Source organism: Bombina bombina, chromosome 1 (genome assembly GCF_027579735.1).
Source record: "Bombina bombina isolate aBomBom1 chromosome 1, aBomBom1.pri, whole genome shotgun sequence".
Classification (NCBI taxonomy): Eukaryota; Metazoa; Chordata; class Amphibia; order Anura; family Bombinatoridae; genus Bombina; species Bombina bombina.
In genome coordinates, this window is record NC_069499.1 from 303,001,688 (window position 1) to 303,027,960 (window position 26,273).

Here is a 26,273-nt window from a genome sequence, read left to right on the forward strand (position 1 = left end):
ATGTGGTTATGCTAACATTCTCTGGCTAATATCTCTAACCATTGACTTGTAATAACCGATTTGTGCTATTTTTACTGATTGGGCACCCTACAATATCAATAGTGCTTCACTTGTAATCTAGGCATTTATGGGAGTTAAATTTGGGTTTCATTTGCATTGTAGTTTGTATTTATAAATTTATATATTTATATATATATTCACTTTTTATATTTCTTTGTAGATTTGTTATTATTTTATTTATAACATACACAGAGATATAGAGACAATGTATTAAGGGTTTGAAATATAACAGGGAAAACTAATAACATATTTCACAAAGCTGTACAATATACAAGTGCAAGGCATGATTTTGGAACATATCATAAAACCATTTATGCATTTGCTATGAGACAAACATTTCAATTTGTTTCAAAGGTGTCAATTTGGTCCAAGGAATTTATTTGTTCACAGATATGATCTTCAACAACAGGCAGTCCATTCTAATGTGCATAGCTTATTTTCAATCACAGTTAACTCCTCTGTGTGTTTATACGTTTTAGATCTTTGTCTTCTTTTCCTCCAGGGCTATTTCTATCTGTTTATCACTTGGCGCTTGTATGATATCAACTGGCACTTTCTTGATGTCACTCGGCATTTCTTTGAAGTCGTCCGGCAGTTTTTTCTTCTCACTCTTCTCATCCTCTTCAAGAAGGTCATCAGGATTGGTGGGGACATAAAAGTAAGCCATGATGGAGAAAATGATGCTAACAGCAATCAGAAGGGCACCAAACAGGACAAACTCAGCCCACTAGAAAATATAAACAATGCAAGTCAGAATGTGTACCTTTTTACCAGTAACATATATAAGGCAGTGAGCAACTGATCAACACATCGCTTCAATATTGATAACAGATATTCTTTAAAATATGTCTGTGGGTGTAGTTCCTGAGATAATATGCATCCTGTTTGTACTGCAAATTGTTGGCACGTCTCATTCCAGTATATGTGTGTGTGTGTATATATGTATGTATATATATATATATATATTTCAAAACATTCCAAAAAGAAGCAGGCACTCTCCGTTTGAACTTCAAAATGATTTTACTTAGTGACGTTTCGGGGTTTCACCCCCGTCCTCAGACTTACCGGTAAGTCTGAGGACGGGGGTGAAACCCCGAAACGTCACTAAGTAAAATCATTTTGAAGTTCAAACGGAGAGTGCCTGCTTCTTTTTGGAATTGTGTACTATTTTGCTGTGCACCCCGGACTGTGATTGAGAGTGCTTTTACCTCTGGATTGGTATATATATATATATATATATATATATATATATATATATATATATATACACATCCACACAGGTATATATATATATATATATATATATATATATATATATATATATATATATAGCGTGTCCAGGCAGCGAGCACTCCAGAAAATCCAATAACAACGGCCTTGGGTGCAGCTAAACGTACAAAATATTCCCAGAAAAAGCGCACTCCACAGGTCTTTTAATGCTGTTCAAAAGTCACCTTTATTTTTACAATAAAGATGACTTTTGAACAGCATTAAAAGACCTGTGGAGTGCGCTTTTTCTGGGAATATATATATATATATATATATATATATATATATATAGTGGAAAAAAAGGCTGGTGCTCACTGATTATTGATTATTATATTGTGCTCAGCAAGTTTGAGAAATGCAAAGGGAAAAAGTTATTTACAATGCTTGATATATTTTGCAGCCCCCTCTTGTGAAAACTAGAGGAATTACATGATGATAACAAATATGAGTTATAGTTAGGGATGGGCGAATGTGTTTATATTCGAATTTGAATGTTAGAACGAATGTTATTGTAGAAATTTGATTTACATAATCGAATGTTGATAAGAACGAATATTCTTAAAAATTCTATTATCGAATGTTATTTACAGTTTTTGAATGTCACTTTCGAATTTGAATGTGACATTCGAATTTGAATATTACATTCGAATTTGAATGTCACATTTAAATTCGAATATTACATTTATACAACACAGTTGTAGACTAGAAATACTATTTGGAATTTGAATGTTACGTTTGAATACATTTTGAAATTGAATGTGATATAAAATACATAGCTAAACATTCAATTATTCAAACTAATATTTTCGAATGTTATTGAAAAATTTGAAAATAGAATGTTAGAATGTTATATAAACATTCGAAATTCTATTTGAATGAACGAATGTATCAAAATTTGTTTTAAATTTCGAAATTTTTAGAAACATTTGCCCATCCCTAGTTATAATATGACAGAGGTCGTTTTACTCAGTGCCTGTGAGTACCCACACAAAAAAGGCCTGTATATATGTGTGTGTGTGCGACAAAATCACAGTGACAAAAATCCTTGTAAAATATTTTCTTAACATTTCCCCCATAAATAATTAAAATGGGTCCATGTTACAAGGGAGTAACTCTCAATGTCTTTTTGTAACATAGACATATAAATATACATTTATATATATGTATTAGAGATCTGCATTTTGGATCCTTTGTGAGGGTCCAAAATGTTTAAAGGAACATGAAACCCAAAATGTATCTTTCATGATTCTGACAGAACATGTGATTTTAAACAACTTTCCAATTTGCTTCCATTATCTAAATTGCTTTATTCTCTTGGTGTCCTTATTTGAAAAACTTAACTAGGTAGGGTCAGGAGCAGCAATGCATTACTGGGAGCTAGATGCTGATTGGTGGTTGCACATAAATGCCTCTTTTCATTGGTTCACTAGATGTCTTCAAATAGCCGCCAGTAGTGCATTGCTGTTACTTCAAAAAAGTATACCAAGAGAATGAAGCAAATTGGATAAAAGATGTAAATTGGAAAGATGTTTAAAATCACATGCTCTATTTGAATCATGAAAAATAATAAAAAGAAAAATGTTGGGTTTCATGTCCCTTTAAGTAAGCAGCAGCTCATGCCCTTTGGATATTTTCATAGCCAGATTGATTCTTGTAAAAGATCCACACTCTACAGCTTTAATAGATTAATTGATTAATTATATTTTTTTTCTATGTAAAAGCCTGATCTTAGCCCTTATATATAGGAACTTATAAAAACAAAATAGACCAATTTTGTCAACTAGTCTATCCATTCTCCTGCAACTTAAATATATAATTTTATGAGTATTCCATTCTTTATTTAGTTCATTTGCTGTGTTTAATGCTTAAAAAACACTAAACAAATGTTTTAATTTCAGGATTCAGATAGAACATACCATTTTAAATAACTTTCCAATTAAATCTATTATTAAATCCATTAATATCCTATACTGAAGAAGCAGCAATGCACTACTTAAAGCTAGCTAAACATATCTAGTTAGCCAATCACAAAAGACAAATGTGTGCTGGCACCAATCACCACATAGCTCTCTAGTGTAGGATATGTACATATTCTTTTTCACCAAGAGTACAAAATACATTAGAAAATAAAAGTGAATTTAAAATTGTCTTAATGAAATGCTCTGTCTGAATCATGCAAGTTTAATATTGACTTTCTTATTCCTGTAACAATGAAGTAAAACAATTTAATTTTCTACAGCACCAGTGAAAGAAGCTAAAATCAGTCTGAGAATCAGTGCCCCACACAGCAGCGCGTCTTATACAGAATTCTTGCAGTAATGGAATAAACAGGTACCTGTTCCATAGATCCAGCCTGAGCAACAATTAGCACAATAACATTCCCAACAGCAATAGTGAGGAGCCATCCTGCTGTTAGAACAGACTTCATGCTGGCTGGAGCCTGCAGAGAAAGAAAAAAGAGAAGATGTCAAGGAGTTGTTGCTTCTGTGTAGCTCTTCGGAGCTTGAGACATATTGATGCCAGTGAAAAGAAGTAAAGATGCAGAGTTATTTTACACAAATACAGGAATTATTTTATTAGGGCTCTCTGATATGTTCATATATAATACATACTACTGTGCCCTCCAAGTCCACACCTCCTAGCAACATGCTATGTAATCAGCTAGCTAAATATGTCAACTGAGGGAGGTCTGCTAGGGGCAGTTGTTCAGTGTCTACTTTTACTCTCTATATTTTGGGCAGACCCAAAAATATGGAAATATAGTCTGTGAACCTAACCCCCCCCCCCCCCATAAAGTTTAACTATAATTCCTTCTGAAGTATAAACTTAATTAACTCTTGAAATTATGCATTTCCCACATTTTGTTTTAATATCCTTACAGTGTTTTCCATCCCACCTCTATTGGTAATCTATTTAATGAAATCTTTAAATTACTCCAGAACCTGCTACCCTCCAACTTGAAATCATGACCAGTGTTCTTTTGTTGTTCTTTTCTCTTGTAAGGTGTATCCAGTCCACGGATCATCCATTACTTGTGGGATATTCTCATTCCCAACAGGAAGTTGCAAGAGGACACCCACAGCAGAGCTGTAATATAGCTCCTCCCCTAACTGTCATAGCCAGTCATTCTCTTGCAACTCTCAACAAGCTAGGATGTTGTAGGAGAGAGTGGTTAAATATAGTTAGTTTATTTTCTTCAATCAAAAGTTTGTTATTTTTAAATAGTACCGGAGTTGTGCTATTTTATCTCAGGCAGTAAATAGAAGAAGAATCTGCCTGAGGTTTCTATGATCTTAACAGGTTGTAACTAAGATCCATTGTTATTCTCACATATGTCTGAGGGGATTACACAGATGAGGTAACTTCAGCGAGAGAATGGCGTGCAGTTTATTCTGCTATCAGGTATGTGCAGTTATAATTTTTTCTAGAGATGGAAAACACTAGAAAATGCTGCTGATACCGGATTAATGTAAGTTAAGCCTGAATACAGTGATTTAATAACGACTGGTATCATGCTTACTCCCAGGGGTAATACCCTTATGATATTGCAATATAAACGTTTGCTGGCATGTTTAATTGTTTTTATATATGCATTGGTGATAAAACTTTATTGGGGCCTAGTTTTTTCCACATGGCTGGCTTAAATTTTGACTAGAAACAGTTTTACTGAGGCTTTCCACTGTTATAGTATAAAAGTTACAGTTGGTGCAGTTAAAATTACAAACTGTGACATCCAGCTTCCCTCAGGAGTCCCCTGTATGCTATAGGACATCTCTAAAGGGCTCAAAGGCTTTCCAAAGTCGTTTATTGGGGAAGGTAGGACCACAGCTTGCTGTGGCAGTTGGTTGTGACTGTTAAAAAACGTCTATTTCGTTTTTTTGATCCGTTTTTTGAACTAAGGGGTTAATCATCCATTTGCAAGTGGATGCAATGCTCTGCTAGCCTATTACATACACTGTAAAAATTTCGTTTGATTTACTGTTTTTCAAATTCTGACAAAATTTGTTTCTCTTAAAGGCACAGTACCGTTTTTTATATTTGCTTGTTAACTTGATTTAAAGTGTTTTCCAAGCTTGCTAGTCTCATTGCTAGTCTGTATAAACATGTCTGACATAGAAGAAACTCCTTGTTCATTATGTTTAAAAGCCATGGTGGAACCCCCTCTTAGAATGTGTACCAAATGTACTGATTTCATTTTATGCAATAAAGATCATATTCTGTTTTTAAAAAAATTATCACCAGAGGAATCTGACGAGGGGAAAGTTATGCCGACTAACTCTCCCCACATGTCAGACCCTTTGACTCCCGCCCAAGGGACTCACGCTCAAATGGCGCCAAGTACATCTAGGGCGCCCATAGCGTTTACTTTACAAGACATGGCGGCAGTCATGGATAATACACTGTCAGCGGTATTAGCCAGACTACCTGAACTTAGAGGTTAGTGAGATAGCTCTGGGGTGAGACAAAATGCAGAGCATACTGATGCTTTAAGAACCATGTCTGATACTGCCTCACAATATGCAGAAGCTGAGGAAGGAGAGCTTCAGTCAGTGGGTGATGTTAATGACTCAGGAAAGATACCTGATTCTAATATTTCTACATTTAAATTTAAGCTTGAACACCTCCGCGTGTTACTTAGGGAGGTTTTAGCTGCTCTGAATGACTGTGATACCATTGCAGTGCCAGAGAAATTTTGTAGACTGGATAAATGCTTTGCAGTGCCGGTGTGTACTGATGTTTTTCCAATACCTAAAAGGTTTACAGAAATTATTAATAAGGAATGGGATAGACCAGGTGTGCCGTTCTCTTCCCCTCCTATTTTTAGAAAAATGTTTTCCAATAGACGCCACCACACGGGACTTATGGCAGACAGTCCCTAAGGTGGAGGGAGCAGTTTCTACTCTAGCAAAGCATACTACTATCCCTGTCGAGGACAGTTGTGCTTTTTTAGAGCCAATGGATAAAAAATTAGAAGGTTACCTTAAGAAAATATTTATTCAACAAGGTTTTATCCTACAGCCCATTGCATGCATTGCCCCTGTCACTGCTGCTGCGGCGTACTGGTTTGAGTCTCTGGAAGAGGCTTTATAGGTAGAGACTCCATTGGATGACATACTTGGCAAACTTAGAGCACTTAAGCTAGCCAATTATTTTATTTCTGATGCCATTGTTCATTTGAATAAACTAACGGCTAAGAATTCTGGTTTTGCTATACAGGCGCGCAGAGCACTATGGCTTAAATCATGGTCAGCTGACGTGACTTTAAAATCTAAGCTACTTAACATTCCCTTCAAGGGGCAGACCCTATTCGGGCCTGGTTTGAAGGAGATTATTGCTGATATCACGGGAGGAAAAGGTTGTGCCCTTCCTGAGGACAGGTCCAAATCTAGGGCCAAACAGTCTAATTTTCGTGCCTTTCGAAACTTCAAGGCAGGTGCGGCATCAACTTCCTCTAATAATAAACAAGAGGGAACTTTTGCTCAATCCAAGACGGTCTGGAGACCAAACCAGACCTGGAAAAAAGGTAAGCAGTTCAAAAAGCCTGCTGCTGCTTCTAAGACAGCATGAAGGAACGACCCCCTATCCGGTAACGGATCTAGTAGGGGGCAGACTTTCACTCTTCGCCCAGGCGTGGGCAAGAGATGTTCAGGATCCCTGGGCGTTGGAAATTATATCCCAGGGATATCTTCTGGACTTCAAAGCTTCCCCCCCCAAAAGGGAGATTTCACCTTTCACAATTATCTGCAAACCAGATAAAGAGTGAGGCATTCTTACACTGTGTACGAGACCTCCTAGTTATGGGAGTGATCCATCCAGTTCCAAAGGAGGAACAGGAACAGGGTTTTTACTCAAATCTGTTTGTGGTTCCCAAAAAAGAGGGAACCTTCAGACCGATTTTGGATCTAAAGATCTTAAACAAATTCCTCAAAGTTCCGTCGTTCAAGATGGAAACTATTCGTACCATCCTACCACTGATCCAGGAGGGTCAATATATGACTACAGTGGATCTAAAGGATGCTTATCTTCACATTCCGATACACAAAGATCATCATCGGTTTCTCAGGTTTGCCTTTCAAGACAGGCATTACCAGTTGTAGCTCTTCCCTTTGGATTAGCTACAGCCCCAAGAATCTTTACAAAGGTTCTAGGGTCGCTTTTGGCGGTCCTAAGGCCGCGGGGCATAGCAGTAGCCCCTTATTTAGACGACATCCTGATACAGGCATCAAACTTCCAAATTGCCAAGTCTCATACGGACGTAGTACTGGCATTTCTGAGGTCGCATGGGTGGAAAGTGAACGAGGAAAAGTGTTCTCTATTCCCACTCACAAGAGTTTCCTTTCTAGGGACTCTGATAGATTCTGTAGAAATGAAAATTTACCTTGACGGAGTCCAGGTTATCAAAGCTTCTAAATCCTGTCGGGTTCTTCATTCCATTCCGCGCCCTTTGGTGGCTCAGTGTATGGAAGTAATCTGCTTAATGGTAGCGGCAATGGACATAGTGCCGTTTGCACGCTTACATCTCAGACCGCTGCAACTATGCAGGCTCAGTCAGTGGAGCGGGGATTACACAGATTTGGCCCTCAACTGAATCTGGACCAAGAGACCAGGGATCCTCTTCCCTGGTGGCTATCTCGGGCCCATCTGTCCAAAGGTATGACCTTCGCAGGCCAGATTGGACTATTGTAACAACAAATGCCAGCCTTCTAGGTTGGGGTGCAGTCTGGAACTCCCTGAAGGCTCAGGGATCGTGGACTCAGGAGGAGTCTCTCCTTCCAATAAATATTCTGGAACTAAGAGCGATATTCAAGGCTCTTCAGGTTTGGCCTCAGTTAGCAACTCTGAGGTACATCAGATTTCAGTCGGTCAACATCACGACTGTAGCTTACATCAACCATCGAGGGGGAACAAGAAGTTCCCTAGAGATGTTAGAAGTTTCAAAAATAATTCACTGGGCAGAGATTCACTCTTGCCACCTATCAGCTATCCATATCCCAGGTGTAGAGCACTGGGAGGCGGATTTTCTAAGTCGTCAGACTTTTCATCCGGGAGAGTGGGAACTCCATCCGGAGGTATTTGCACAACTGATTCTCTGTTGGGGAAAACTAGAACTGGATCTCATGGCGTCTCGCCAGAACGCCAAGCTTCCGTGTTACGGATCCAGGTCCAGGGATCTCAAGGTGACACTGATAGATACTCTAGCAGCGCCCTGGTCTTTCAACCTGGCTTATGTGTTTCCACCGTTTCCTCTGCTCCCTCGACTGATTGCCAAGATCAAGCAGGAGAGAGCATCAGTGATTCTGATAGCACCTGCGTGGCCACTCAGGACCTGGTATGCAGATCTAGTGGACATGTCATTATTTCCACCATGGTCTCTGCCTCTGAGACAGGACCTTCTACTTCAGGGTCCTTTCAACCATCCAAATTTAATTTCTCTGAGGCTGACTGCCTGGAGATTGAATGCTTGATTTTATCAAAGCGTGGCTTCTCCGAGTCAGTTATTGATACCTTAATACAGGCACGAAAGCCTGTCACCAGGAAAATTTACCATAAGGTATGGCGTAGATATCTTTATTGGTGTGAATCCAAGGGTTACTCATGGAGTAAGGTCAGGATTCCTAGGATTTTATCTTTTCTCCAAGAAGGTTTGGAAAAAGGATTGTCAGCTAGTTTCTTAAAGGGACAGATTTTTGCTCTGTCTATTCTTTTGCACAAGCGTCTGGCAGATGTTCCAGACGTTCAGGCATTTTGTCAGGCATTAGTTTGAATCAAGCCTGTGTTTAAACCTGTTGCTCCACCATGGAGCTTAAACTTGGTTCTTAAGGTTCTTCAAGGAGTTCCGTTTGAACCTCTTCATTCCATAGATATCAAACTTTTATCTTGGAAAGTTCTTTTTTTTTTTTTTGGTAGCTATTTCCTCGGCTTGTAGAGTCTCTGAGCTATCTGCCTTACAATGTGATTCTCCTTATCTGATTTTTCATACGGATAAGGTAGTCCTGCGTACCAAACCTGGGTTCTTACCTAAGGTGGTATCTAACAAGAATATCAATCAAGAGATTGTGGTTCCATCCTTGTGTTACACAATCTGGACGTGGTCTGTGCTTTAAAATTTTACTTACAAGCTACTAAAGATTTTCGTCAAACATCTGCTTTGTTTGTTGTCTACTCTGGACAGAGGAGAGGTCAAAAGGCTTTGGCAACCTCTTTTTCTTTTTGGCTAAGAAGCTTAATCCGCTTAGCCTATGAGACTGCTGGACAGCAGCCTCCTGAAAGGATTACAGCTCATTCCACTAGAGCTGTGGCTTCCACTTGGGCCTTTAAAAATGAGGCTTCTGTTGAACAGATTTGCAAGGCGGCGACTTGGTCTTCGCTTCATACTTTTTCAAAATTTTACAAATTTGATACTTTTGCTTCTTCGGAGGCTATATTTGGGAGAAAGGTTTTACAGGCAGTGGTTCCTTCCATTTAAGTTCCTGCCTTGTCCCTCCCTTCATCCGTGTACTTTAGCTTTGGTATTGGTATGCCACAAGTAATGGATGATCCGTGGACTGGATACACCTTACAAGAGAAAACACAATTTATGCTTACCTGATAAATTTATTTCTCTTGTGGTGTATCCAGTCCACGGCCCGCCCTGTCATTTTAAGGCAGGTAATTTTTAAATTTAAACTACAGTAACCACTACACCCTATGGTTCCTCCTTTCTCGGCTTGTTTTCGGTCGAATGACTGGCTATGACAGTTAGGGGAGGAGCTATATTACAGCTCTGCTGTGGGTGTCCTCTTGCAACTTCCTGTTGGGAATGAGAATATCCCACAAGTAATGGATGATCCGTGGACTGGATACACCACAAGAGAAATAAATTTATCAGGTAAGCATAAATTGTGTTTTTCTGAAAAGTCTTTCATCTACATTATTATCATTATTATTATTATTATTAAATCCATTAATGTGTTTGAATATTCTTATTGTATCCACTCTCTCTTTTTGAAACAGTCTGTTTCATTGTTGTAATAAAAAAGCACTAAGCAGGGGCTTATAAGTAATAGAAATCATTGCAATATGTATTATTCAACATTTTAAGTGGATATTACCTTCTTTTTTTTTTTTTTAATTACTTTCTGTTACAGCCCTACAAGTACAAGGAGGCTACAGGAAGGCATTTAAAACTTGATGTCATAAAACATATAGAGTAACATGAGCTGGTTTAGTATTGAGTGGACATTTGATCAACAGGGAGTCAGATTTGCCCATGCTCAGAACAGGCGAAATGTAACCTACGTTGCCAATATGTCTGCTCCCTTATCTAGCTGCTGGCAGGGGCTGCACTGACTATTTCTAAGTGTTAAATTTGCAAGAAAACAAATAAAATGTTTGCTGTTCTTTCTTTTACAAGATATGACGAGTCCACGGATTTCATCCTTACTTATGGGATTACGCCTCCTGGTCAGCAGGAGGAGGCAAAGAGCACCACAGCAGAGCTGTATATATAGCTCCTCCCTTCCCTACCACTCCAGTCATTCTCTTTGCCTGTGTTAGTGATAGGAAGAGGTAAAGTGAGGTGTTAGTTTAGATTCTTCAATCAAGAGTTTATTATTTTTAAATGGTACCGGTGTGTACTATTTTACTCAAGGGTAAAGCAAGGGGAGCTGTACAGATTCAAGTACACTCGTTTCTATGACTCCCATACTGTGTGCTGCCCTGCTGAATATGGGCTTAGCAAATTTTATCTAAGGCCCAGTTTTGTTCCCACAGATTCCTGGAGGAGGAGAATGACCTCTAGCAGTGTGGGACAAGTCATGCTGTTACTCAGCATGGAGGTATGTGCAGTCTATTACTTTCTTTGACACCTAGTACCTCAGAAATGACTGTCATTTTCCTCTGTGACCTGAATATCTTAACCTATGTCTGTGTGCTTTAATACACAGTTCTAGAGGGCTGCCATAATTATTGGGCCTGTTTATGGGGCTGCATGAGGTACATTGGGGTGTTTTTAACAAGTTAACTCCTTCAGGATTTGGGCTGACGCTGGGGATTTTTATTAGTGTATTCCGGTATGCTGTTCTTGTATACTCCGGGCTCAGGGGTTGTTTCAACAGACCGGGAGCTATCAAGTTTAATTGGGGGACTGGCTTCTATTAGACTTGTGTTGTGGATCACATTTATACCGGCGACTCCATTTTTTACTACTAAAATATTGGATAGAATTAAGGCCCTTAAGCTGGCTAATTCTTTTGTTACGGATGCCGCCTTTCAGATCGCCAAATTGGCGGCTAAGAATGCAGGATTTGCCATTTTAGCGTGCAGAGCCCTATGGTTAAAATCTTGATCTGCGGATGTGTCCTCTAAATCCAAGCTTTTGGCTATTCCTTCAAAGGAAAGACCCTGTTTCTGACATTACGGGAGGTAAGGGTCACCTCCTACCTCAGGATAAAACATCTAAACAAAGGGGCAAATAGAGTAATTTTTGTTCCTTTTGAAATTTCAAGGGAGTCCCCTCTTCCTCTTCCGCTAAACAGGAAGGGAATTTTGCACAAGCCAAGTCCGTCTGGAGACCCAACCAGGCTTGGAACAAGGGTAAACAACCCAAAAAGCCCACTGCTGCTCTCAAGACAGCATGAAGGGGAAGAGATCTAGTAGGGGGCAGACTTTTTCTCTTTATCCAGGCTTGGATAAGAGACGTTCTGGATCCCTGGACACTAGAAATCGTGTCTCAAGGGTATCAGCTGGAGTTTAAAAATTCCCTCCCAAGGGGAAGGTTTCTTCTTTCACGATTGTCTGTAGACCAGATAAAAAGAGAGGCGTTCTTACATTGTGTAAAAGACCTCTCCACTATGGGAGTAATTTGCCCCGTTCCAATACAGGAACAGGGGCAGGGGTTTTACTCAAATCTTTTTGTGGTTCCCAAAAAAGAGGGAACGTTCCAACCCATTTTAGATCTCAAGAGTCTAAACAAGTTTCTCAGAGTCCCATCTTTCAAGATGGAGACTATTCGCACAATTCTTCCATTGATCCAGGAGGGTCAATATATGACTACCGTGGACTTAAAGGATGCATATCTTCATATTCCTATCCACAGAGATCATCACCAGTTCCTGAGGTTTGCCTTTCTGGACAAACATTTTCAGTTCGTGGCCCTTCCTTTCGGGTTGGCCACGGCACCCAGGATCTTCACGAAGGTTCTAGGGTCTCTGCTGGTGGTTCTCAGACCACGGGGCATTGCAGTGGCGCCTTATCTGGACAATATTCTGATCCAGGCGTCATCTTATCAGCTGACAAAGTCTCATACCGACATTGTTCTATCCTTTCTAAGGACTCACGGGTGGAAGGTGAACCTAGAAAAGAGTTCATTAATTCCACAAACAAGGGATCCTTTCTTGGGAACTCTAATAGACTCTGTATCCATGAAAATCTTTTTGACGGAAGTCAGAAAGTTAAAGATTCTGAATACATGCCGAACCCTTCAGTCCAATCCTCGGCCATCAGTGGCTCAGTGCATGGAGGTAATTGGATTAATGGTGGCGGCTATGGACATCATTCCGTTTGCTCGTTTTCATCTCAGACCTCTACAACTGAGCATGCTCAGGCAGTGGAATGGAGATTATGAAAATTTGCCTCCTCAGATAGATCTGGATCAGGAGACAAGAGACTCTCTTCTTTGGTGGTTGTTGCTGGATCATCTGTCCCAAGGGACATGCTTCCGCAGACCCTCATGGGTGATAGTGACAACGGACGCCAGTCTACTAGGTTGGGGTGCAGTCTTGAATTCCCTGAAGGCTCAGGGTGTGTGGACTCGGTCGGAGTCTCTACTCCCAATCAATATTCTGGAATTGAGAGCAATATTCAATGCGCTTCAGGCTTGGCCTCAGTTGGCTTCGGCCCAATTCATCCGGTTTCAGTCGGACAACATCACGACTGTGGCTTACATCAATCATCAGGGAGGAACAAGGATGACTGCGATGACAGAAGTATCCAAAATAATTCGGTGGGCTGGGGCTCACTCTTGTTATCTATTAGCAATCTACATCCCAGGAGTGGACAACTGGGAAGCGGATTTTTTGAGCAGACAGACGTTTCATCCAGGGGAATGGGAACCCCATCCCGAGATCTTTGCCATCCTGATTCTCAGATGGGGCAGACCGGAGCTGGATCTTATGGCATCTCGTCAGAATGCCAAGCTCCCGAGATACGGATCCAGGTCCAGGGATCCTCAGGCCAAACTGATAGATGCCCTAGCAGTGCCTTGGTTGTTCAACCTAGCTTATGTGTTTCCACCGTTTGCTCTCCTTCCCCGGGTGATTGCTCGGATCAAACAGGAGAGGGCTTCAGTGATTCTCATTGCTCCTGCGTGGCCTCGCAGGACTTGGTATGCCGATCTGGTGGACATGTCCTCTCTGCCACTGTGGAAGCTTCCATTGAGACAGGACCTTCTCATTCAGGGACCCTTCCATCATCCGAATTTAGTTTCTCTGCAGCTGACTGCTTGGAGATTGAACGCTTGATTTGATCTAAGTGAGGGTTCTCTGATACCCTTGATACCTTGATTCAGGCATGTAAGCCTGTTACTAGAAAGATTTACCATAAGATATGGCGTAAATATCTTTATTGGTGCGAATCCAAGGGCTACTGATGGAGTAGGGTTAGGATTCCCAGGATTTTATCTTTTCTCCAAGAAGGATTAGAGAAAGGGTTATCTGCAAGTTCCTTAAAGGGACAGATTTCTGCTTTGTCTATTCTGTTACACAAACGTCTGTCAGATGTTCCAGACCTTCAATCTTTTTGTCAGGCTCTGACTAGAATCAGGCCTGTGTTTAGACCAATTGCTCCTCTGTGGAGTTTGAATTTAGTTCTTAATGTTCTTCAAGGGGTTCCGTTTGAACCTATGCATTCCATAGATATTAAGTTGTTATCTTGGAAAGTCTTATTTTTGGTTGAAATTTCTGCTCACAGAGTTTCTGAGCTTTCAGCTTTACAATGTGAGTCTCCTTATCTTATTTTCCATTCTGATAAGGTGGTTTTACGTACCAAACCTAGTTTTCTTCCTAAGGTTGTTTCTAATAAGAATATTAATCAGGCTCCTTCCTTGTGTCCTAATCCTTCTTCTAAGAAGGAGCGTCTGTTACATAACTTGGACGTGGTCCATGCCCTGAAGTTTTACTTGCAGGCGACTAAATATTTTCGTCAATCATCTTCATTATTTGTTTTTTTTTCTGGAAAGCGTAGGGGCCAGAAAGCTACCTCTCTTTCTTTTTGGCTGAAGAGTATCATCAATTTTGCATATGAGACTGCTGTACAGCAGCCTCCTGAAAGAATTACGGCTCATTCTACTAGGGCTGTGGCTTCCTCATGGGCATTTAAAAATGATGCTTCTGTTGAACAGATTTGCAAGGCTGCAACTTGGTCGTCTCTTCACACTTTTTCCAAATTTTCCAAATTTGATACTTTTGCCTCGTCCGAGGCTGTTTTTGGGAGAAAGGTTCTTCAAGCAGTGGTGCCTTCCGTTTAGGTTCCTGTCTTGTCCCTCCCTTTCATCCGTGTCCTATAGCTTTGGTATTGATTTAACATATTTGTTTTTACTAAAGGAGCACTGTTTGATATCCCTTTAAGGTCATGAAGACTTTCCTTAAAAGTTTTTATTTTTATATCAAGTACTATTTAATAGCACACATTACACAACATTCTCTAGAAGTCTGACTAATACTAACCCACTGCACTACCACTTTGTTCTGTTAGTAAAGTGCTAATGAGTATATAATTAAAAGAGATGTTCAGGGAAGAAAATTTTGTTTTGGGTATTCAGGGAAATTAGTTCCCCCAAATATTCGTTGCCTGCACTATTAGGTTTTCATTAGTTTAAAACAAAATGAAAAATGTAATTTTCGTTATAACGAATGTAAATGTTTTACAGCTACATGTGAAAAGTTCACCTGTAGCTATAAAATGTACCTTAATGTTCTCTCCAGAGCATGGAGAGCGCATTAAGGCAAGTATTAACCCCTTAAAAAGAAAAAAGAAAAGAAACAAACGAATACTGATTATTTTCGTCAATACTTATTCATTTTTTTTATTCTAGTAGGTGCATTCTTTTGGATTTTTCTTTCATTAAAATGAAATAAAAATTCGATTTTCGTGATGAATGTGCATTCGTCCGAAAGCGAATGCACATTTCTAATAATTACCTTTGGGATTTTGCATCAGAATGCATTATTTTATAAATTTTAGATCCCACTTATATGTCTAATGACCTTTGAATGCATTGGATTCTAAACTCAAACATTTAATAATTTGGTCAGATTTATATATGAGGTTCTCAATAGAGAGCCAGTAAATTATGACTGTATGTCTGTGTTTATAGGTATACTCATATAGGCCCTGTATTCAACAAATAGTGTGTAGGCTGCAAAAGCTAAAACATATTTCAGTGCTAAATCTTTGCAGGCAGAATGGTTTGTGATTAGCGGCATTTACCTGTGAATATGAGAACTCTAGGCCAGTGATTGAATACATGACCTCTCCAGCACTAAGCAGAACATACTGCGGTATCTGCCAGGCAATGTGGAAATTGTTGGCTGTAACATCCTCGACCTTTACTGCATTAAGTGTATCGCCAGATACCTGAGAAGTTGAAAAAGAACAAATATGTTAAAAAAAAATTAAAAAATCACACTTGTTATTATTGTTTTAGATATTAATAGTTTATGATTTATTGGCTAAACATATAGGGCAGGATTACAAGTGGTGCACTATTTAACACTTTCGCTCGCACTCAAACAGATCCAGAAGTTAACTTTTATTACAAGTTGAAAGTAATTTTTTGGCGTGCAAGCAAAATCTGATGTGCGCTAACTTCAGGACTTTCGATATAGCAATTGTACTAACTTCATAATTCATAACACCTTGTCATATAACATATACCTTTTAACCCTTATAAAACTATTTATTAATATTTATATAAAAAATGTAATCATATAGTGTATATATGAGTGTAACACTTTATTTATGTTTTTATGTTGTGTTTGGTGCAACTTTTTATATAGCCCTAACCCTTTACATGACGCTTCAGTTGAGCTAACTTGACGAACACAAATTTAGTTTGAGCTTGTGTGGTCACTTTTACTTTCAAGTTGTAATATGCGTTAGTTAACACAGAGGTGATATAACAATATCTAACGATAGAGCGGCACTTGTAATCTAGCCCATAATTTCCATCTATCTTTGATAGTGTTTTTATTTTTGTTTTGTTTGCCCAGTACTGATATACAAAATAGACTATGAAAACGTTTTCCTGTCATAAGAAAACAACAAAGAGAAATGCCAAAAAATATTGCAAATTTTCCTTGACATTTTCCCACAAATGTAGATAATTTAATATCACAGTATAGAAAAATAGAAGAGCTGCAAATACTACTATAAACTAATTGACTCCTAATAATGACTTTGTGCAGCCAAGAAATTTTCGGTTCCCCAAATATTTGTTGCCTGCTGTATTTGGTAATCATTTCAATTTAAAATGAAACAAATACTGAATTTTAGTTAAAGGGACATATTTCTCATATGCTAAACCACTTGAAACTGATGCAGTATAACTGTAAAAAGCTGACAGAGATGCTCAGGTGATATTTTCCTATGTAAAAAAGGAAGATATTTTACCTCACAATTTCCTCAGCTCAGCAGAGTAAGTTCTGTGTAAAAAGTTATACTTCAGCTGCTGCTTAGCTGCAGGTAAAAAATAAATTTAAAAAAATGAAGAAATGAACAGCAGCCAATCAGCATCAGCAGTGCTGAGGTCATGAACTCTTTTACTGTGATCTCATGAGATTTCACTTAACTCTCATGAGATTTCATAGTAAACTTTCTTAAACTGAATAGGGAAGTAATATGACTGTACACGAAGATCACTCCCTTGGCTGTCCCGGGACAGACTTACTGATTTGCTGCTTAAAGTCCTTTGCAAATTAGTCAGTTCTGAGACCCTTAACCTAATAAGGATCGGCAGTTATTTGAATAGCAGTGCTTTAAAATTACATAATCAATTTTTTTTTATTTGAATTTATAACAAGGTATCTAGTTGGTGGCCTATGATTCTAATTACTTTATCGAGCATAACAAAGAGGCATTGGTATAACTTTGCTTATCATATCAAACAAACAAAAATACTTGTTTTGCCTGCAGAATGTTGATCCTGTATATCTATATCTATTTCTCCATTGCTGCAATTTTGAATTTTTCAATAAAAAAAAAAAAAAGTCCTTTGCAATGTGGTTTGAATACTTAGGACATTTTGAGGTAAATTATCTTTCTTTTTTACATAAAGATATTGAGTTGATATTTTCTAGTCAGCCTTTTACAACTATGCTGCATCATTTTAAAGTGTTTCAACCTTTGGGTAGCATGGCCCTTTAAACATTTCCATTTTTTGATATGCACAACAATAAACTACCTGCTTCAGAAAGATGGGCAGACATGAGCCCTTTTAGTACCTGTAACCCCTGGTGCTGTTAAAAAGTTTGAGTTTTACTGTCCCTTTAAAAATGTGTGTGGCACATTAGTAAGTTGCTTGTTGCATAAATGCTGAATTAGTGACAATAAACTATAAATAAACAATAAATAATGTGGGGGCTGCAGTTCTCTCTGGGAGCCTGATGATTGAAAGGGTCGGTCAACATTTTCAAAATGGCTGACAATACTGTTTAAAGGCAGCATCGCCAAGAGGCAGCTACTATACATTTCAGTGGGTGATGATGCTTTCCAAGACAAACAGGATTACTTTAGAGACCATCCTGGAGTCATTTGATGATTATGAAACTACTATAGAAGTCATTTGCACATCATCAGACATCATCGGGGTTGTAAAGTCATCAGCTAAGGTAAAACAATTCTGGGTGATGACTTCAGAATGATTAGCAGATTACCTTACTGATTACTTTACAAACATGAACAGCCAGTGAATGACTGTAGAGTCATCTCATTTAAGTATTTTGGCCTGTGGGCAAATTTCAGGATGTCTTCTGATAACTAGTCTGGACTCTCTAAAGACCTCTCCCCTCCGCTGCCAACATCGCAGCTCAGTGGCAATGTCAGTGGACTTTTGCTGAAGTTGCAATCCCCATTATATCCTATGGGAGACACATTGCCACTCGTCAGCACAGCGAGATTCATCCCAATTTATATTTTAAATTTATCGCCATGCCGGTGGCAAACCCGAACAGGCAATTTCTCATAAGTCTGATAATGTTTTGAATATCAGCACTGAATGTCAAAGTGTTAACATAGATTAAGGAACTGCTGGTCTAATACAAGACTGGACTGCTGGTCATTTCAACCCATATACATTAAATACTCAATAGTGAGCACCTACCTCTGTAAGAATGAATGTGTAGGCACCTCCAAAATCCAGTAACTCAAGATCAACATCATATTCGTTTAAATCATCTAGCAGGAGAACTTTAGCTGTATTACTGTAATGAAAGATATGTGTGTTTCAGAATTACACACAAGTAGCTTAAGCATTAAGATAAGCATCTATTTACAACCTACTCTGCAGATCCCTGCATTGGTCCATATGCTCTTTTAAATTTAAATTAAAGGGCCATTATAGTGATTATATTACATGCTCTAATTTGTTAGAGCATATCATTTTCTCACTAGCGACACTAAAACTCTATGGGTCAGATTCAAAGTGGAGTGCTAAATATCGCTTTCATAAGCCTGCTCTGGTATTACAAGTTCACAGCAATTGCTGGGAAGCATTTCGCTCACAAGAGCACGCTTCCATAGGCATCAGAACTTCAGCGCAGTGAAGGGGGTAAGTAGCACAGCAATGGCAGCAATTTTAACTATTTATGTATACGGTTTTATATATAAATATATATATATATATATATATATATATATATATATATATATATTTATGTTTATATGTACACAGATAAACAATGGCACTACAATGGGCAATCCCCACTTATATTAGTATTGTTATTTCTATATAGCAGCTCTGTTTGTTGTTGCTATATTAAAATGTGTTATTACTTGGTATGTGGGTTGGTGCTATGCACTTGAGTGTAAACTGGCAAAAATTGTGGATAAAGAGATATCCACTGGGAAAAATGCACTTAGCACTCTATGCCCAGACTTAAGGGGTAAGCGGGGTTCCAATAGAAATAAAATATAACTTCTTTTGATTCTATATATAAAAAACAACAAAACACACACACACAAATTTTAAAATTAAGAACTCTCTGAGACTTCTCCCAATTGTGTATGAAATTGGTGGTAGATATCAGTCTAAGGCCTTTAGTAAAGGATTATTGCACCACCACCTCAATAAAATCAGTGAGCCTTGCTTCATTTATTGATTAAGTGTGAATGGGGTTATATACTCACTCCCACTCACTTGGTCATAATATTGATAAAATATTATCCACTGTTCCTAGTGCTGCCTATTACAATACTGTGCTCTCTGGTGGTAGGTAACCTGTAATGGGTAGAACATAGTCTATTAGAGGGGTATGTTGTGCTTATACATGTGACGCTACTGATTATTGATAAAGTTATCAAAAAAATAGTATTCCCAATATTGGGTGAACTCCAACTCGTGTGTCACAACTTCCTCTGGCACCCAATAGAAAATGTGTACATGGTTACATGTAATTGTGATTTTCCTAGATATCATGCGTACATTTGTGGTTAGTTTGCTGTTTACTGGGTATACTACAGGTGATGTGCCATAACCACCCCTGAACAGCTATAGTTGTATGTTGATTTGGGCATGTGATACTTTTAGTAGGATAATACATTTATATTCAAATGTCCACTAAAGTATAGGGAACAAAATGTTTAAAGGGACACTCTAGTCCAAAATAAAATGTCATGATTCAGATAGGGCATGTAATTTTCCAATGTACTTTAATCACAAATTTTGCTTTGTTTTCTTGGTATTCTTAGTTGAAAGCTTAACCTAGGAGGTTCATATGCTAATTTCTTAGACCTTGAAGGCCACCTCTTTTCGGAATGCATTTTAACAGTTTTTCACCACTAGAGGGTGTTAGTTCATGTGTTTCATATAGATATCACTCTGCTCATGCACGTGAAGTTACCTGGGAGCCAGCACTGATTGGCTAAACTGCAAGTCTGTCAACAGAAATGAAATAAAGGGGCAGTTTGCAGAGGCTTAAATACAAGATAATCACAGAGGTAAAAAGTATATAAATATAACTGTGTTGGTTATGCAAAAGTGGGGAATGAGTAATAAAGGGATTATCTATCTTTTAAAACAATAAAAATACAGGTGTAGACTGTCCCTTTAATCACTGAGTGAAACACTGTCCACTTGTTGTATGCGAAGAAGAGTGTGTTATGTTTGTGCTCATGAGGCTACTACTCATTGGTAAAAATTATTATCAAACAGTTAGTAATACCCAATGTATGTGTAGCCTCCAATGCTTGTGTTACAACTTTCTCTATCACCTGTTATGAAGGTGTTATGTTTATATTTTGTCACATTGGATTGTTGTTATTCTTGTTATTCTTGTTATCATACATCAGTATGCGGCTGAATAATTTTTACTTGTTATCTTCCTAATAGTGTGTCATAGCCACCTAATATTAAAGGCGCTAAATAAATTTAAAGGGACACTGAACCCAAATTTTTTCTTTCGTGATTCAGATAGAGCATGCCATTTTAAGCAACTTTCCAATTTACTCCTTTTATCAAATGTTCTTCATTATCTTACTATCTTTATTTGAAATGCAAGAATGTAAGTTTAGATGCCGGCCCATTTTTGGTGAACAACCAGGGTTGTTCTTGCTGATTGGTGGATAAGTTCATCCACCAATAAAAAGTGCTGTCTAGAGTTCTGAACCTGCTTAGATGCATTCTTTTTCAAATAAAGATAGCAAGAGAACAAAGTAAAATTGATAATAGGAGTAAATTAGAAAGTTGCTTAAAATTGCACGCTCTATCTGAATCATGAAAGAAAAAAATTTGGGTTCAGTGTCCCTGTGATGTGCGATGGAAACCACACCATTTCTGTATCATCATAACCAGTATATCTAATTGCCGCTTTACTGTTTAGTAGATACTACAAGGGAATGTTGTTTGGTAAGCCAGTAGCTTTCTTGGGTAAATATATTTATTTATTTATTTATTTATTTATTTATAAAATATTTTACCAGGAAGGATACATTGAGATTTCTCTCGTTTTCAAGTATGTCACCATTACGTAAATTGCACTACCACAATATTGTACGTGCAGAATATCTATTATGTAGAATTGTTTAATATATACTACTATGAGCTCATATGACATTGAAATCCTGTACATTTAGTATCCTGCCCAGATCTCTGTCTATTGTGACACCACAATGTAACCAGTCTATTTTGCGCTAGTTAGGGGATGTTAGGTTTAGGGTTAGACTTAGGTTTAGGGGTTAATAACTTTAATATAGTGGCGGCGACATTGGGGGCGGCAGATTAGGGGTTAATAAATGTAGGTAGGTGGCGTCGATGTTAGGGACGGCAGATTAGGGGTTAATAATATTTAACTAATGTTTGCGAGGCGGGAGTGCGGCGGTTTAGGGGTTAATATATTTATTATAGTGGCGGCGATGTCCGGTTCGGCAGATTAGGGGTTAATAAAAAAAATTGTGTTTGCGATGCGGGAGGGCCTCGGTTTAGGGGTTAATAGGTAGTTTATGGGTGTTAGTGTACTTTTTAGCACTTTAGTTAAGAGTTTTATGCTACGGCGTTGTAGTGTAAAACTCTTAACTACTGACTTTAATATGCGGTACCAGTCTCGACAGGAGAGCGTGTACCGCTCACTTTTTGGCAGACTTGTAATACCGGCGCTATGCAAGTCCCATTGAAAAAAGAGGATACGCAATTGACGTAAGTGGATTTGCAGTATTTCCAAGTCTGGCCAAAAAATTGAGCGGTACACCTGTACCTTCAAGACTCGTAATACCAGCGGGCATTTAAAAGCAGTGTTAGGACCTCTTAACGCTGCTTTTTAAACCTAACGCACAACTCGTAATCTAGCCGAATGATTTAATATCCCCTTTAAGGTACTAAAGTTGTTTGTGTACACTTTGTATTATCCAGGACTTCACTTGCTTACTTTCTCTTCTATCACATTAAAGGGACAGTGAACAGTAAAATTGATTTTCCTTTAAAGGGACAGTCAACACCAGAATTGTTGTTTTAAAAGATAGATAATCCCTAAATTACCAATTCCCCAGTTTTGCATAACCAACACAGTTATAATTATACACGTTTTAACTCTGTAATTACCTTGTATCTAAGCCTCAGCAGACTGCACCCTTATTTCAGCTCTTTTGACAGACTTGCATTTTAGCCAATCAGAGCTGTCTCCATGGTAAATTCACGTGCATGAGCTCAATGTTATCTATATGAAATACGTGAACTAATGCCCTCTGGTAGTGAAAAACTATCAAAATGCATTTAGATTAGAGGTGACCTTCAAGGTCTAAAAAATTAGCATATGAACCTCCTAGGTTTAGTTTTCAACTAAGAATACCAAGAGAACAAAGCAAAATTGGTGATAAAAGTAAATGTGAAAGTTGTTTAAAATTACATGCCCTATTTGAAACATGAAAGTTTTTTTTGGACTTGACTGTTCCTTTAATGTGTTTCCAATGACTTGTTATACCAGCTGCACAGTATACAAAGTATGATAAATTGCTTATATAAAATAGCTGGTTGTGTTCTTTGAAACCACAACCTATTAAAATGGGTTGAACTTGCAGGGAAATCAGATCTAATTATTTTATCACTTTCTGTACACACACACATGCTTCTTTATATCATCTTTGTTTGTAAACCAAAGCCCAATTCTTAGACCAATTGAAAATGATCATGTTATTACTCATCTCTCTTAACCTCTTCTGTTGTAATGTCTTCTGCTGGTTATACTTACACAGCTTTTCTTTATCTTATACTTAAGTATAGAAACTTTCATTATAGGTAGGGATACATCCGGCAAAATCACCTATTTCAAAGGCTTATATAAAGGTAAATAAGCTATTTGTAAACAATTTAATATACTCCAGCAGGTAAAATAGATAATTGTGAACAAATTAAAAGGAGGAAAATTTAGGGTACACGGTCCCTTTAAGCCCTTTATATCATTTTAAACCTAGCTTAGATGGCAGGGTACTCTACTCCCACCTAACAAGGAGGTAATACTTCTCTTTAGACTGATAGTTGTCTATTGAGCTCATAACTTATAACCCCTCCTACAAATAACAACACAGAGAAGAACCATAGGTCCAACAAGTCTGCCAACATTTCATGTAAACTGCTATTTTGTAGGATAGCCTTATGCTTATATTCCAGGCATTCCTGAAGTTCCCCACAGTGTTTGCCACCTCTAAGGGAAGTTTATGCATCAACTGCCCTTTCTGTGAAGAAGCACTTCCACAAAATACTCATGTACTTGATACCCTTCAATTTAAGATCATGACCCCTTGTTCTGATGTTGCTCCTTTTGTGAAAAATGAAAAATGCTTAAAGTGTCAACTCTATTAAGTCCCTTAATAGTCTTAACCCCTTAATGACCACAATGTACCCTGTATGTCACTGGTTGTTAAAGTTTTTTCTGGACATAATAGCACAAGTCTAGCAAGAACACACTATTAATGCCCTCCCTCCAGCAGGCTTTGTGGAATAGAGCAGTCTCAACGCTGGTGGCAAGACCGTGCTATAAAACAATCAAGTCCCAAAAAAAGGCCAGTGACATACAGGGTACGTCGCTGGTCCTTAAGGGGTTAAAAGTTTCTCACATATCATCTTTTTTCTGAACTGAGAACTACTGTAATGTGCCATTTTATAATGCATGCTACACATTGCTGCCATTCCTAATGTTTTAAATAAAACTATGTTGGAAGTAACATCATAATTACATTTTGTCTTTAACTCAAACAACTTACGTTCCTCTTTTTTGCGTTAACGTTTTTGACACACCAAAGTTCGCTTCAGCAGTGACTGTTTCACTTCCAACAGTAGCATTGATTGCCACACCTAGTGTATTAATAAACCTGCAACAACATATAGCATAAGAAGAATTTATATTCATTCACACTGTTGTATGTGTAACTATCACTGCTTCTACCTCATAATATTTCATATGGAACAGAAAATTAGTAGGACTCCTTTAATGTAAGAAGTGAATGGTAGGGGACTCCAATTGATATGTGGGTATGGGTGAAAATGCAGGCATGTTTTCAAGTGTGTATGTGCACATGTCAGTGGCGGGCAGATCCACGGGGGGGGGGGGCAATGGGGCACCCTACCCCAACAGTGTTTTGTTTAATACTTTATGCATGTGTTCATATGACAGTAATGAGGTGCATGTTGTTTATTTAATACTTTATGTATGTTTATATGACAGTGATGAGGTGCATGTGTGGTGTTTGTTTAATACTATGGGGCCAATTTATCAATGTCTGTCCGACATGATACCCTGTAGCGTATCATGTCTGACAGACATTGCTGAATGCCAACAGCTTACGCCAGAACTGCTTGTGCAATGCTGCCCCCTGCAGATTCACGGCGGCTAGCAGGGGGTGTCAATCAGCCCGATCATATAGGATCAGGCGGATTGCAGACCGCAGCCTCAGAGGCAGCGGACAAGTTATGGAGCAGAATTCTTAAGACAGCTATTTCATAACTGCTGTTTCTGGCGAACCTGAAGGCTCGCGCGGAAACAGGGGCATCAAGCTGGAGCTTGATAATTCGGCCCCTATATATACATGTTCATATGGCAGGGGTTTTGTTTGTTTAATGCTTCAAAAAATCTCATACGAGTTTGCTTTATTTTACACTGCATAACTAGTTGCACAGACTAAATCAGCATTGCAAAATCTATTTCAGGCACATTTCCCCAATTTATATATGATTTGTCTGGTCAATTCATGAAAACAACTCTAAAAATTATTTTCTAAAACTGTCTTTCTAGTTGGGTGCACCTTACATGTAAGCAAATCTTATATGCTAAAAATGGTAAGCTTAAAAGAAAACGTTTTTTTATTTTTTTATTTCAAAATGAATTGCATTTGGTATTATTAGTAGCATAATGTAATACAAATGTTCTGTGACTTAGTTTTAGTCAATACTTGTAAAAGACAGATTGGGTGTTACTGAATTATAACATAATTGTTAATAGATTGTGAGAATTACAGTTAATTAGCTGTAAATTGTATAAAACTGTCTCATCTATTGGTTATAATATGTTCTGCCATTGCAATAATTGCATTAAAGGTAAATATATCATACCTTACAGATGCCAATCCGTTGGACGGTTTTTTTCTTTCATCTTCAACCTGCAAAAGACAACAACATTTTACACTGCAATAAAAGTCCTATATGTTTTTAGTATTCTTCAGTTGTATATGAAATACTATGCAGAGGAGCACAAAGAAAGCAGAAAAAGAAAATGTTTAAATAATACATTAGTTAAGGAGTTTAGACATTTTGCTTTGTATAAAGAGACAGTTGTAGGACACCTCAGCTAGACAGGAAAAAGGTCTGATTGTTGCAGTGCCAGTTATGCTAACACTCCAAACACATTCAAGGGACGCTCAATTTAAAATAAACTTGTATGATTCACAAAGAGCATGCAGTTTTAAAATATTTTCCAATTTACTTTCATTACCACATTTTGCATAATCTTTTTATATTCACACTTTCAGGGGAATAAAATCCGACTAAGCATGTGCACAAGCTCACAGGGTATACGTATACTAGTCTGTGATTGGCTGATGTCTGTCACGCTATAAGGGGCCGGAAAATGGGAGGAAAAATAAATTTGTCAGAAAAAATCTACTGATTATTTGAAATTCAGAGTAAGTGATCTTGCATTGTCTTACGTACTTGTTAATTATGTAATTCTACTGCATTGAGTGGTTCTTTAAAGGGGCAGTAAACTTAC

At 38.1% G+C, this 26,273-nt stretch overlaps 1 protein-coding gene across 1 annotated transcript in view; it reads right to left on the reverse strand.

Annotated features, from left to right (window-relative positions):
• Positions 1-257: 257 nt before the first annotated feature.
• Positions 258-26,273, reverse strand: part of SLC15A2 (solute carrier family 15 member 2) — a 116,408-nt gene continuing 90,392 nt past the window's right edge. Inside the window, exons 18-23 of the mRNA XM_053689795.1 lie at positions 25,619-25,665; positions 24,274-24,381; positions 18,686-18,785; positions 15,796-15,942; positions 3,665-3,769; positions 258-787 (exon numbers count right to left, since the gene is read on the reverse strand). Of these exons, the coding sequence (XP_053545770.1) occupies positions 536-787; positions 3,665-3,769; positions 15,796-15,942; positions 18,686-18,785; positions 24,274-24,381; positions 25,619-25,665 (759 nt within the window). The 3' untranslated portion in view covers positions 258-535. The remainder of the gene's footprint in view (positions 788-3,664; positions 3,770-15,795; positions 15,943-18,685; positions 18,786-24,273; positions 24,382-25,618; positions 25,666-26,273) is intronic.